General features: G+C 35.4%; 1 protein-coding gene across 3 annotated transcripts in view; it reads right to left on the reverse strand.

Annotated features, from left to right (window-relative positions):
* ELOVL6 (ELOVL fatty acid elongase 6) overlaps positions 1-12,378 on the reverse strand; it is a 134,917-nt gene that overhangs the window by 44,996 nt on the left and 77,543 nt on the right. For all 3 annotated transcript variants that reach the window (XM_057502528.1, XM_036920866.2, XM_036920867.2), the window contains one exon: positions 3,684-3,815. In XM_057502528.1, coding sequence (XP_057358511.1) covers positions 3,684-3,815 — 132 coding nt within the window. The remainder of the gene's footprint in view (positions 1-3,683; positions 3,816-12,378) is intronic.

Here is a 12,378-nt window from a genome sequence, read left to right on the forward strand (position 1 = left end):
TCCTGAGCAAGGACTTTCTAAACTTCTATATTGGACACTATTTAAAGATGGATTTGAAAATTTGTGAATTACAGTAAGAGCATTTTAAATTTTCTACAAAAACATAACCTTGTAATAATGAAGTCATTCTATATGACCAAAATAGGAAAATTCTTATTAATACTCATCACAATATCTGTTGTGACTAGAGCTTGTTTTTGGTGCTTTGTATCTATCAACTTTATTCAAAAGACACTTGGATTCCATAATAAAAATGGCAACTATCACTTGAAATTCTCTAGAATTGTGTGTGAGATCATATAAATATGTGTGTGTGCACATTTTAGAAATGTTTTAAAGCAGAAAAGCACAAAGAATCATAAACACCTGAATACCCAAAACTGAGATGTCAACATTCTATTTGCTCCATTTATTTTGAATAAGATAACACACCACAAAGAAACTTAAATCCTTTTTATAAACTGCCCATCCACTAGAACCAAACTCTAATAAGCATCGACATTTTTTGTTTTATTTTCAAGTAAATATCAGGAATTCAATAAAAGCATGTCTCCTCTGCCTTTCAACAGACAAGAATGAGTGAATTAATTTTCTTCTGGTACCTTTTTAGATACTTTTACACATACATACTGGAATATATTAATGAACAACATACAGATGTTCTGTATCTGGGAATAAAATTTACATGAACATCATATAAAAAATACTATTCTGTATTTAGCCTGTGCATCGTTGTCCAGAATCGTTTGCCCAAAAGAAACTGAGTATACTCTTCCTAACGTGGAAGCATGTTCAGGTAATACAACCACAGAATTCCATTAATGTTTTCCAAACTCCTGATTAGAATATTATGATCAATTTTTATAAGACCCTAGACTTTCCACATTTGTGCTTCTCTGTGTAATTCTTGTTTTTAAAATTTTATACAAAACATGGCTCTGAAGTAAGGTAACTAACAGAATTAAGGAAATGGAAGAGGAAACAAGAATGTGTCAATCTAAAAGAGATAAAAGTATTGTTAATGTCTAGTGTATATTCACTGTAGGATAAGGTAAATGTGCAGTTACTGGCTGACATCAGGTACTTCCCACATTTAGATTTTGGCATGGGAAGGAGGAAAAATGAGAAGTTAATTAGGTAAAAACTCTGAAGTCATAAAGGTGAATTAGAAGTATCAGTACCAACTCTGGATTCTTAAAATAGTTTTCTATTTCAGGCTTTGGAAAGGCATAGAAATAAGAACTAACTTAGCTTAACAATCACCCCTATTACTCAGACAGTGATTTCTAAATATTATGTCCATGGCCCCAAAGGAACTAGGGATCCTTGGAGAAATGGCTGATTCCAGTTCTGCATAAAGAATATACAATATGCCTGTACTGGAACATCTTGTCATCCTCCACACACAAAAACAATCAAGCTATTAGCACTACTCTGTGCATGTGAACAAGATTCAGAAGCCAACTTGAAGAAATTCCCACTGGCCAAAGATGGGGTAATTCAGCATTAAAACAAAAACATTAGCTAATGGACTAACATATATCGAAATCAAATGAATCTAAAAATCACTGACACATAAAGATAAATCCATGGGTTCATAATGATATTTAAGGAAAAAAACATTATTCACGTGTTAGGTAATCATATCCTTTTTTGACAATGTTAAATATGGCCAAAGAATCAAGCATTTACCCCGCCTTTGCTATAACTATATATACTTCAGGATTACTGAATAGTTAGTTGATGAAGGCAAATTTCTTCTTGTAGAAAGTTTTGTCAAATTTCAAATGTTAAAACTGAATATAATCAAACTTCTAGATCTACCTACCAACTAATAAAGAACACAGGGGACAGAAGAAATGCAGTCAGCAAAATATAGCCTACAGGAAACTATGGGACAAATGACCTGGTTTCTTCAAAGGACAGAGGAGGTGGGAAGGGACACAGGGAGAGGAAGTGAAACCTTTAAGTTAAAAGAAATCAGCCAGTGCGAACATATGGCTCTTACTTTGATCCAGATTCTTAAAAATAAATGGTAAAACAAAATCACTTATGAGACAACTGGGGAAATTTGAACACTTAAGAAAAAAGATTTATTACTAACAGGTGAGATAATGATAGCACGGTCTGCTTTTTAAAAGGAGTACTCAAATTTCGGAAATGGAATCATTTCATTCAGAAATATTTCAACTGGCATTACTTCCAAATAATTTGGGGAAAAAAGAGGAAGTGAGTAGGAATATGAATGAAAGAAAATTAACCCAGTGTTGGTGACTGTTTAAGCAGAGTAATGGGTGCATGCGGGTCCTTGCCTTCTCTTCTCTGCTTACATGTGATCAAGTTTCATAAAAATAAAAGAGGAAGGCTCACAGGATGTTGAGAATTCTAAAATGCTGAAAGGCATCATGAAGATAACTTTTTCTTCACATATCAAAATATTTTAGGTAAGCCATACGCTGTGAACCTTAAATGTAAATAAAAATGAAAATGCTACTTTGCAGTATAGAGAATCATGCTGAAGGGAGACTGAAAAGGAGGAAGTCTTTAGTTACAGTCAAACCACCTTAAACACAGTGCCTTGCAAAATGCGTCCAAACAGAATATTCAGTAGTAGCAAGCAGATGAGTGGATACAGGGATCTGACACACACAAAGGAAACATACAGATCATCAGAGTCTTGTGAAAATCCTCTTCCTGACTTATGTGACTAATGAGGCTTGTAATGGTATTATTTATTTCTGCATAGTGGTAAAGTTACTATATAATATGAAAAAATAAAAACAAATATTCGTAAATATTATAATTAATCATTTTTTATTTTGTAGTATACCTGCATCTGCTCCTTCTATCCCCCCAACCCCAACCCAATGCAAGCCTAGTTCTGGCTGGTTTTGACAAGCAGAACACAAATAGAACAGGTGCCTTTGTTAGCACTGTACATAAATTCTGGCACCTGTTTGGACACCAACTGGGTGCTCATTAGTCTTGTGATTGCCTAGATTATCACTAATTACAGAACTAGAAATGCTCCTTCAAGCTTTAGGAGTGTGTCTGAATGTTGGCCAGCAGATGCCACTGGAGAGACCAGGCCTGGTCCTGACAGCCTCTATAACGAGTTCTACTGCATACAAAGCAAGAACTGGTTGCATAAACATATGCCTGAGAGTCAAATTAGGCAAAGGCAGTGGAGAGAGCTTTTGGGTATGCAGAACAAAAACATTCTCTTGATATAGACAGGTGTGTCCAGTATCTGGTCATATGTCCAAGTGCCATTTAAATTAAGTATTAGTAAGAACATGCCAATCACATTTGACCCCTACTCTGACACAGACTTCAACAGTTTTCTGGGGTGGCTTTCCATCTAGCCCTTCATCTATATTTACGCAACAAAAATAATGGAATTGACACACTACTTCTAGTCCTAAGAGATAAGTGAATTACAGCATGTGCAGTTTGGCAAAGAGATGGTCCAAAAACTCTCAAAATAAAAGACTGAGTATACTGTGGCAAATATGGTTGCAATGAAGGCTTTCTCTCTGGACATGGCTTTATTTTATGTCCTCAATGTACTAAAAAATAAAGAACATGGGATGTAAAATAGAATGTAAAATGTTCAATTGTTGCTTCTGTTACCCAGGTCTGGTGACATGGATGGACTGAGTTAGGGAAATGAGAAAACCTACCTGAAGACTGCAAGGGTCAGAGACCAGAGCACTAATGGCTTCCTCAGTTCAAACTTCGCCCGTTTGTTCATTAGGTGCCGACCACCAAAGATAAAGGCAGCATACAGAGCAGAAAACAGGAAAGATTTCTTCCTATGAACAAACAAAACCCAAAATCTTATGAAATAAAAATACTTAAGCAATTTACTTTTATTTATTAGAATTAATATTTATTCATTATTCATCAGCTTCTACACCTGTTCCCTTTGTGCAAATGCTAGAACCATATTCTTGGGAATGTGCCCGCTTCTCTGAAGAGAGAATGTTTAGTCCAACAGCATTCTGCTGAAGCCTCCTTGGCAAATTATTAGGTCATCCAGATTAACTGACATATGGCAGCCTAGATATACAGTTGCACCTGAACATCATGTGTATTAAGGGTGCCAGCCCCCCACGCAGTTGAAAATCCATGAATAATTTTTGACTCCCTAAAAACTGAACTACTAATAGCCTACTACTGACTGGAAGCCTTACCAACATAAACAGTCAACTAACCCATATTTTTTAATGTTATATGTATTATATACTGTATTCTTACAATAAAGTAAGCTAGAGAAAAGATTTTTTTCTTCAAACTGTTGCAAATCTCCAAAAAATATTCCAATATAGTTACTGAAAAAAATCCATGTATATGTGGACAAACGCAGTTCAAATCCTTGGTGTTCAAGGTCAATTATATTTTCTTTTCATGTGTAATGAGTCTAAAAACTTCAACAAAATAGCGTGGAGGTACAATGAAGAAAACTTTTCACCCAAGAAATTAATTTTTCAGTTTGTTTAGACAATTTAGATGAATTTTTAAAAAATTTTTATTGCAAATGAAATACTTGCTGACAAGGTTGCACGTGGGATAAGAAACGTTCTTTAAAACTTCATCTTCTTAGCAGGCTAATTATACTAGAAGATAATTTGGGAAATACATGATGATTTAAAACACTCAAATCAAGCTACAGGAATCAGGGCACCTCCAACATGAATTGCTGAAATCCCCTCCACAAAAGAAGGAGGTATTAAGTTTCAACATTATCATTAATAATCCTGCCTACGTCATACACTGCAATAGGAGACACACAGGACCACCTAAACTGTACTTGGCCTGAAACCTTTAATGTAATTAAAATCTGATTGTCTACCTCTATGTAGGAAAACTGAACTTATTTCTTCAATAATTCGGTAGTATGGAATCCAAATCTAGGACTTTTCTAGATTAAAAAGCTACTCTCAAGGTGTAACAACCAAATACAACATGCAGAACTTTCTGGGTCCTTATTTGAACAAACAAATTGTAAAAAGATATTTTTAATGAAATCAGAAAGTTGTTAGTCATAATTTTAAAAGTACTTATCAATTAATATTTATGGATAAAATTACATGCCTTGGAGTTGCTTTAAAATATCTCAGGAAACAAGCAAAATTAAAGTAGCATTGAGGGTGGAGAGATGAAACAGGATAAGCAAAAGGGATGATGGACCAAGGGGCTCATTTATTCTCTCTCTTTCTGGTAGTCAGGCTTATGCAATTGCATACATTCTTTGCTAAACTATAAAGGTAGTGATAAGGGACAAGGTGGGACTCTTAGTCAGAAGCATATAAGCAACAGCAAACAACTTGTTGGTTTACTGCTATGCCAACAAGGAGTGAACAACAGAACTGATAATGCCAACAAAAACAAGAACAAAAACAAGCTTCTACAGAGCTACGATTCAATAGAAAGTAAGAGGCCTTGTAAATAAACATCTGAGCATAACTCCTAAAAAAAGCAAAGTTTCTCTTAAAGTGAGTATTCCCCACTCAATTAGATTAAGAAGAAAAGGGTTGAAGAGTTGTAAGACATAAAGCAAAAAGCAAAATGCATTCACCTAAACAGCATTACTTGTAAAATGCTTCGCATTTTTTTCCCCTGGCTGTTGACATGTATTGCTGACTCATGAAGGATCTTATTATTTACACAAGCAAGACTCCTACTTCAGTGACTGCAAGTGACCTACTTGGTGAACACCACCCAATAAAGCAGTGATTGCAGAAATTAACCCATGAATAAGGGTGGAATAATCAATTTCACCGAGGCTTGCAAACTCTGCTCTTTAAAACATAAGACCTGGTAGAAAGTAAGTGCTTAGCAAATAGTCCTTGAATGATTGTGGTCTTGTTATATCAAATTTCCTGATAGGGAAAAGTATTTTGCACCTGTGTACAGAGGTGCTCAGCAAACACTAACTGAATGAATAGTTGTACTTTCCCAATAATATAATAACTAAATAATAAAATACTCAGAAAAAAACTTAGGATCCATTTTGTCCCTCCAGAAAGAGAGAGATTATTTCTATACTTCAAAGAGAAGTGGAAAAGTGAGACAATTTTATGGAAACTTGAACTATTGAAAAGTTCAAGAAAGTACTTTGGGCCTTAAATATATATTAATCACTTTACTTCTCCTTTGAATTTTGCAAGTGTATGATATTAAATTATTCTGAGTTGGAATCACTGTCTGCACTTACACTCATATAAGGAAGTAATCTGTAAAGAAAAATGGAAGTCTACCAAGTTAATGTAGGCAACATTAATATGCAATAGCATATATTCTTTGATAAATTATAAAGGTAGTGATAAGTGACAATATTCATAGTATGATTTAAGGAGTGGTTCCTATGGATAGAAAGAAGTGCTGAAAAGCTTTTTCCTTTAATCCTCCTAATCATCTCTAATGTAGGTAAAGTATTATCATCATTTATAGACAGGCAACCAGGCTCAGAGGTCAGTCTCAGATCACCCTGCTCTCCTGCAGTAAACTTTTGAGAGAACTAAGGGTGTGCCTGATGTATTTAGTATCTATAGGCGTATAAGAACTCCTTAAGCCCTGCTACTGAATTGCTTTGTCATTGCTTAAGTGCCTAGTGACTACCTTATTTAACCATGAAAAGTTATTAAAGGGACCCCCCCCTTGTTTAATAACCATGAAAAGATGGAAGAGATCTCTATACCTTTACGTTGCAACTGTCATATTTTGTGGGTGTGAAACACTTTGATCCAAACCCTCTTCACTTCCTACAGAACACTGAAATTAACTGAGAATGTTTTCTTAAAATTATTTATCATTATTTCTTTTGCTTATCTAATTTAATTCAGATTTTGGTTATGGTTAAATTATTACTTCTATTAGGAACCAAGTTAAATGGATGTCTTTATATGATCCTACCATTCTAGCCATTAAAAGGAGAGTAATATGCCCCCAAAAAACAGAAGAATAAAAATCTTCTCCTATATCTTTTTTTCTAATTTCTTCAGTTACAGAATGAGAATTAGTCCTAATTCATGCTAATTTTCTGGCATGGATCATTCTCTTTTCCACATGTTTTCCATGATCTCTTTACAAACATTCAATTCTATAGCTTGACAACCAAGTCAATTAATATAGACACACAGAATTTGAAAACCGTAAGGCCCTTAGAGATGGAGCCCAATTTCCTTGTTCTATGGAAAGGGGCAGAGGGGATGGAGTGGGGTGCTCATGACATTAGTTGCACATGGTCACATAGTTACATATACTGCATGTTGGTCAAAACTACCAAGAATTGTTATGGCTGTGATCAAGCAAGTAGGCAAACAAATAATTGTCTAGGTTATTATCTGGGGCACAGGTGGCCAATAATGGGAATCAATATTTGTTTAAGTATAAACGCCATAATGAAAAAAATTGCTTCTTGTATACTACGTAAATTTTCTACTGTGGTGACATTCAAATAATGCTTTGGGTTAATTTAGAAATAAGCTTAGGCTTCCTCTGTAAGAAAGAGTCATCTTAGGAAGCATTAACTCTTACTTCTTTAACTGAGTAGCCAAAAGGTATCATTTACAGTTTGAATGTGGTATGATTTTTCCATTTTGCTCCGAAGAAGGTAAGATTTTCTTTAGCAACTGCAAAATTTTAACTGGGTAAAATTGCCTTTAGGTTCTGACATCTGGTAAAGGTTCAATTATAGTCAAGATGAATAATAACCTGCTGCTGGCCTACTTATTATTTAATGTAGATAGATGATGCCCCTAATGCTAATGGTAATCCAATAATACTTCATATTCTGGCAGGTCTCCATAGCTGGGTATAATGGTAGCACTACATTGTGTTACTACCAGATAACTAGCAACTTCTAGATGGTATGGACCCCCCCTTGTTTAATAACTCTTAAATACACATCATAGAACTACAGTTAACAACTGTTAACTGTAGGTGCTTAATACTTTTCAGGATGGTGATTCTGTAGCTAAAATTATGAAGGAACCAAACAAATAAAGGTCAACCAAATGAAATACTGATGTGCTTGGAGCTTATGCTTTTATTTACCCTTTGCCCCCCTTCCATTTCTGTCATAAACGTGAATAATGGGAATTAGTCCATAATTTATAAAAATAATGGCTTTATCCTTAGCTGGATTTCTCTATCATGCTACTCTGTTCCTAAACATTCCTAGGAGATGTTTTTCTATTCTTACCAGAGTAGCTGCTTATGATTTGTATTTACTGTTCTTTCCAATTTAATGTTCTTTCCAAGCATTGAATGTGTACATTCACATGCTTTTTTTTTAAAATTCCTGAGAGTCCACGGAAACCAGTACTTAGCTCAAGCCTCTAACATTCACATCAAGACCTCTGCCAGCTGACGTGTACTCCTTGAGAATGGTGAAACTTTCATGTGAGCAGCATGTCAGCATAGAGTAATTGCTGATAAACACCTTAGGGAGATGTGCTGAGCACCTTCACGTCTAGGTGACCTTGTTTTTGTGGCTCCCCTACACGTGAAAGGCACAACGAGTTGTCAAAGTGGAAATTCAGCTGTGAGGGAGAAGAGAAAAGACAAGGAGCCCTAAAAGCATCTCCCACTTTGACTGACAGCTACTGAGGGCATAGGAAGTTTTCAGCATCTAAGTTCTAGTGTCTGAAGCTGAGAAAAAGCGCTGATAGGTGGAGACCACATCTCTGAAAATTTCTCTTTCAGTTCAGTTGCTGATTCAAGTCAGGAAACAATTCAAAGTTCTGAAAGTAATATTACTAAGGCTACAAACACACTGGAGACCCAGAGACATGAGAAATAACACACTGCCTTTAATCAGCAAGACATTCCGTGGTTGTCAGTGGTGGTTATACTTTGATAAGACTGTAAAGGAAAGTTTTCTTGAGAGGGGTCCTGAGGTAGAGGGATCCTGAAGTTGTGCTCTTGGATTTCTAGCCAGGTTGAGATTTTATTACATCCTTGAGAATTTTCCCCAAAGCTGCCTACAGACATTTTTCTGTATCAAAAATCACTGGAATATTTCAGCAGTTTTTATTCACAAGTAAATTATAGCTGGAAACTAATCTCTGTGCCCTGAAATTCTGACAAAGAATAATTTTGTGAATAATGGAAATATACTCATAATAAATACAAACGAATAGTGACTTTATAATTGAAAGACAAAGCCATGACTGAAGAAAAAGGGTGTTATTCTAATCTGTTACGTCTGACACAGGAAACCTAATCACGTGTGATTTCTGAGCTTCTTTGGGTTGCCAATACCTCTCTCTCATTCTGCTTTCCCATCAAATGCAAATTTAAAGATCACACGTTTTCCCTATTTATTTTTTTTTAATGCAAGAAAAATTCACGGAATGTCTTGCTTCTTTTGTTAAGTCAGTCTTCCTACTAGTAATTGAAGGAGGCCATGTCAAAGCACAGCTTCACTCGGTACAATGGTATCAGTAACATGGCTACTATCTCTTTATAAGAAAGTCAACTCCTCTTATAAGAGACTGTTTTAGAAAGTCACTTATAATAAATGTCAACATATCATTTTTCCGTCTTGTCACCTAAAAAAAATTTTTCATCAATCCTGTTTTCTTGGCTTTCTTTTTACAATTGGAAATAGGATCTTTGGGGAGAAAAGACTTCCAAAATGTTAAACACACACACACAGCCCCATGAAAATGCCATCTCTCTAACTTAAATTGGCCAAATACCCATTAATTACCTTTGTTTCCTTAGTATTTTCAATTCCTGAGGAAAAAGACTGGCATCCATCCATTATGCCAATTTAAATGAACTTTCATCATTTTCATTTGCCATGTGGCTAAATATACCATTGAATGAACAAATAGTAAATCAGTCCCTATATAAGAGTAAGTCCAGTCAGGAAGACAGAAAAAGTGTGTTGTAGACAGTAATTCTGATAAAAATTCTGAGGAAGGAGATGGGATGGTCATGAGCAAATGATGTGTGGAAGGTGGAATTTGAGAGAAGGGACAGAGGCAAGTGGGGATTTTGGGTGGGAAATGGCAGCTGGTGTTAGACAAGAGCTACACCCAGAGTTTAGCAGACAGGATGCTTTGGGGTGCAGCTGGCAGTCAGTTTGGAAATGCAGGTTAAAGTCAGATTGTGTGGAGCTCTGAAAACTGCAGCAGCGTCAGAGCTGTACATCTTTACCGCAGAGTTGCAGTAAGTTGTGATGTATGTGGTCATTAATTTGTTACTACTGCCCCATACATTACTGATACTTGTGGCTTAATTTTCTTTTCCTTGTTTCTTTTTAAATAAATAAGAATAGATTCACTCATGTGTATATCATGTGCCTTGAAAGACTGAAGGGGAAAGAGTGGTCCCCTAGGAAGGTGGATGGAGAACTGCTGGTTTAAGTTACAGAGAGCACTTAAGTTGGAAGAGGCAGAATCAAAAAAAAAATGTTTACAGAGAAACCTAGCATTAAGTACTACTATTCCAGGGTGCAGATGAGGCTGCAGTTTGATTCCATACCTCTAACTCAGTGCACTCTGGCATATTCCCCACAGCCCCTACTGCCAGCATCTGTAGCTGCAGGAGTTATTAAGTACATGTATATGAACTGAAGGAACGTCTTTGGTGAATTGCTGTTCTTCACAAGAATTACCCATGGGACCACCTTGAAGTTTCGTTCATTTAAAAACAAATATTTTCCTGTTCTGAGAAAAGAATAGCAAACTGCTAACTACTCACGGCATAATTTCAGTAAAGCTGATGTCTGATTCAATATTTTAAACTGTGATATAGTAATGACAGTTTCAATCCTGAAGTATTACACCTTAGAGAGATGCAAGGATATTTTTCTTTGTTTTAGAAAAAATGGTTTAATAAAACTGATCAGAAAGAATCAAATTTAAAGTTAGAATCAAAGATTTTAGAGGACACTAAATCAAAGAAAGAATTAAATTTCATTTTCTTTGTTGAAAGTGACAGTTTCTTATCCCTTCAGAAAAAATAAAGCTTGCCACAACTTCCAAATAAAAATCCTGCTAAAACCATATCAATGGTTTTATTAGACAAATTTTCTCCATCTCAAAGCAAACTAAGAATGAGCTCTGCATTGACAAAATAATTTATAGTTTGTTTTGTTTGGGAGTATTGCTCTCATTATTATTCTCACTTTGATTTTGAATGTCACTTCAGGTTAGAATTTCCGAGTAACTGTCTTGTATAATATATCAGCTACTGACACCAGTCATGGCAAAACATTAAACTCTAGTGATCAGTTTAAAAACAGTACGTTCTGGATAGGAAAGACAACATGCAGAAACATCCAGAAAATGGTTCTATCAGCAATTCAGTTTCACTGTGCTAATTCCCTTAAAGAAATGTCCTTTGTTCTAAGAAAAAAGGAAGCTTTCATCTGAATTTCCAACAAAGAAACGTTCACCTGTTAAGATTATGATAATGAATACAATGAATATGGTAATAATAATAATAATACAGAAAGTATACTAAAATTCTGAAATGGCTCCTATTAAATAAGAATAGTTAGGTAACTGCGTCACCAGGTGAAATGTTACCTCTTACAGTCTTACAGTCTATTATGTAATATAAATGAGGTATTAGTGATTTTTTTCCTGAATATGAAATTGTCTTGGACCAGAAGTTGTACAATGTATAATTACAAGGCTGCAAAATTTTAAAGTCTTGTCATCCACTGTCATGGACTACTGACCATAGAATTTAAAATATAAGATGAGGTACTAGTGAAGTATCCATCAGTAGATGAATGGATAAAGAACATGTGGTACATATACACAATGGAATATTATTCAGCCATAGGAAGAAAAGAAATCCTACCATTTGCAACAACATGGATGGAACTAGAGGGTATTATGCTCAGTGAAATAAGCCAGGTGGAGAAAGACAAGTATCAAATGATTTCATTCATCTGTGGAGTATAAGAACAAAGAAAAAAACTGAAGGAACAAAACAGCAGCAGAAGCACAGAACCCAATAATGGACTAACAGTTACCAAAGGGAAAGAGACTTGGAAGGATGGGTGGGAAGGGAGGGATAAGGGGAAAAAAGGGGGCATTACTATTAGCAGACATAATGTAGGGGGGTGGCATGGGGAGGACTGTTCAACACAGAGAAGACAAGTAGTGACTCTATAGCATCTTACTACATTGATGGACAGTGACTGTAATGGGGTATGTCGGGGGGGACATGATGATGGGGGGAGTCCAGTAAGCATAATGTTGCTCATGTAATTGTATATTCATGATACCAAAATAAAAATGAATGAATGAATGAATGAAAGAAATGGAAAAAAAAAAAGATGAGGTACTAGTGATTTTTTTCCTGAATATGAAATTGTCTTGGACCAGAAGTTGTACAATGTATAAC

The sequence above is a fragment of the Manis pentadactyla genome, chromosome 5 (assembly GCF_030020395.1).
Source record: "Manis pentadactyla isolate mManPen7 chromosome 5, mManPen7.hap1, whole genome shotgun sequence".
Classification (NCBI taxonomy): domain Eukaryota; kingdom Metazoa; phylum Chordata; class Mammalia; order Pholidota; family Manidae; genus Manis; species Manis pentadactyla.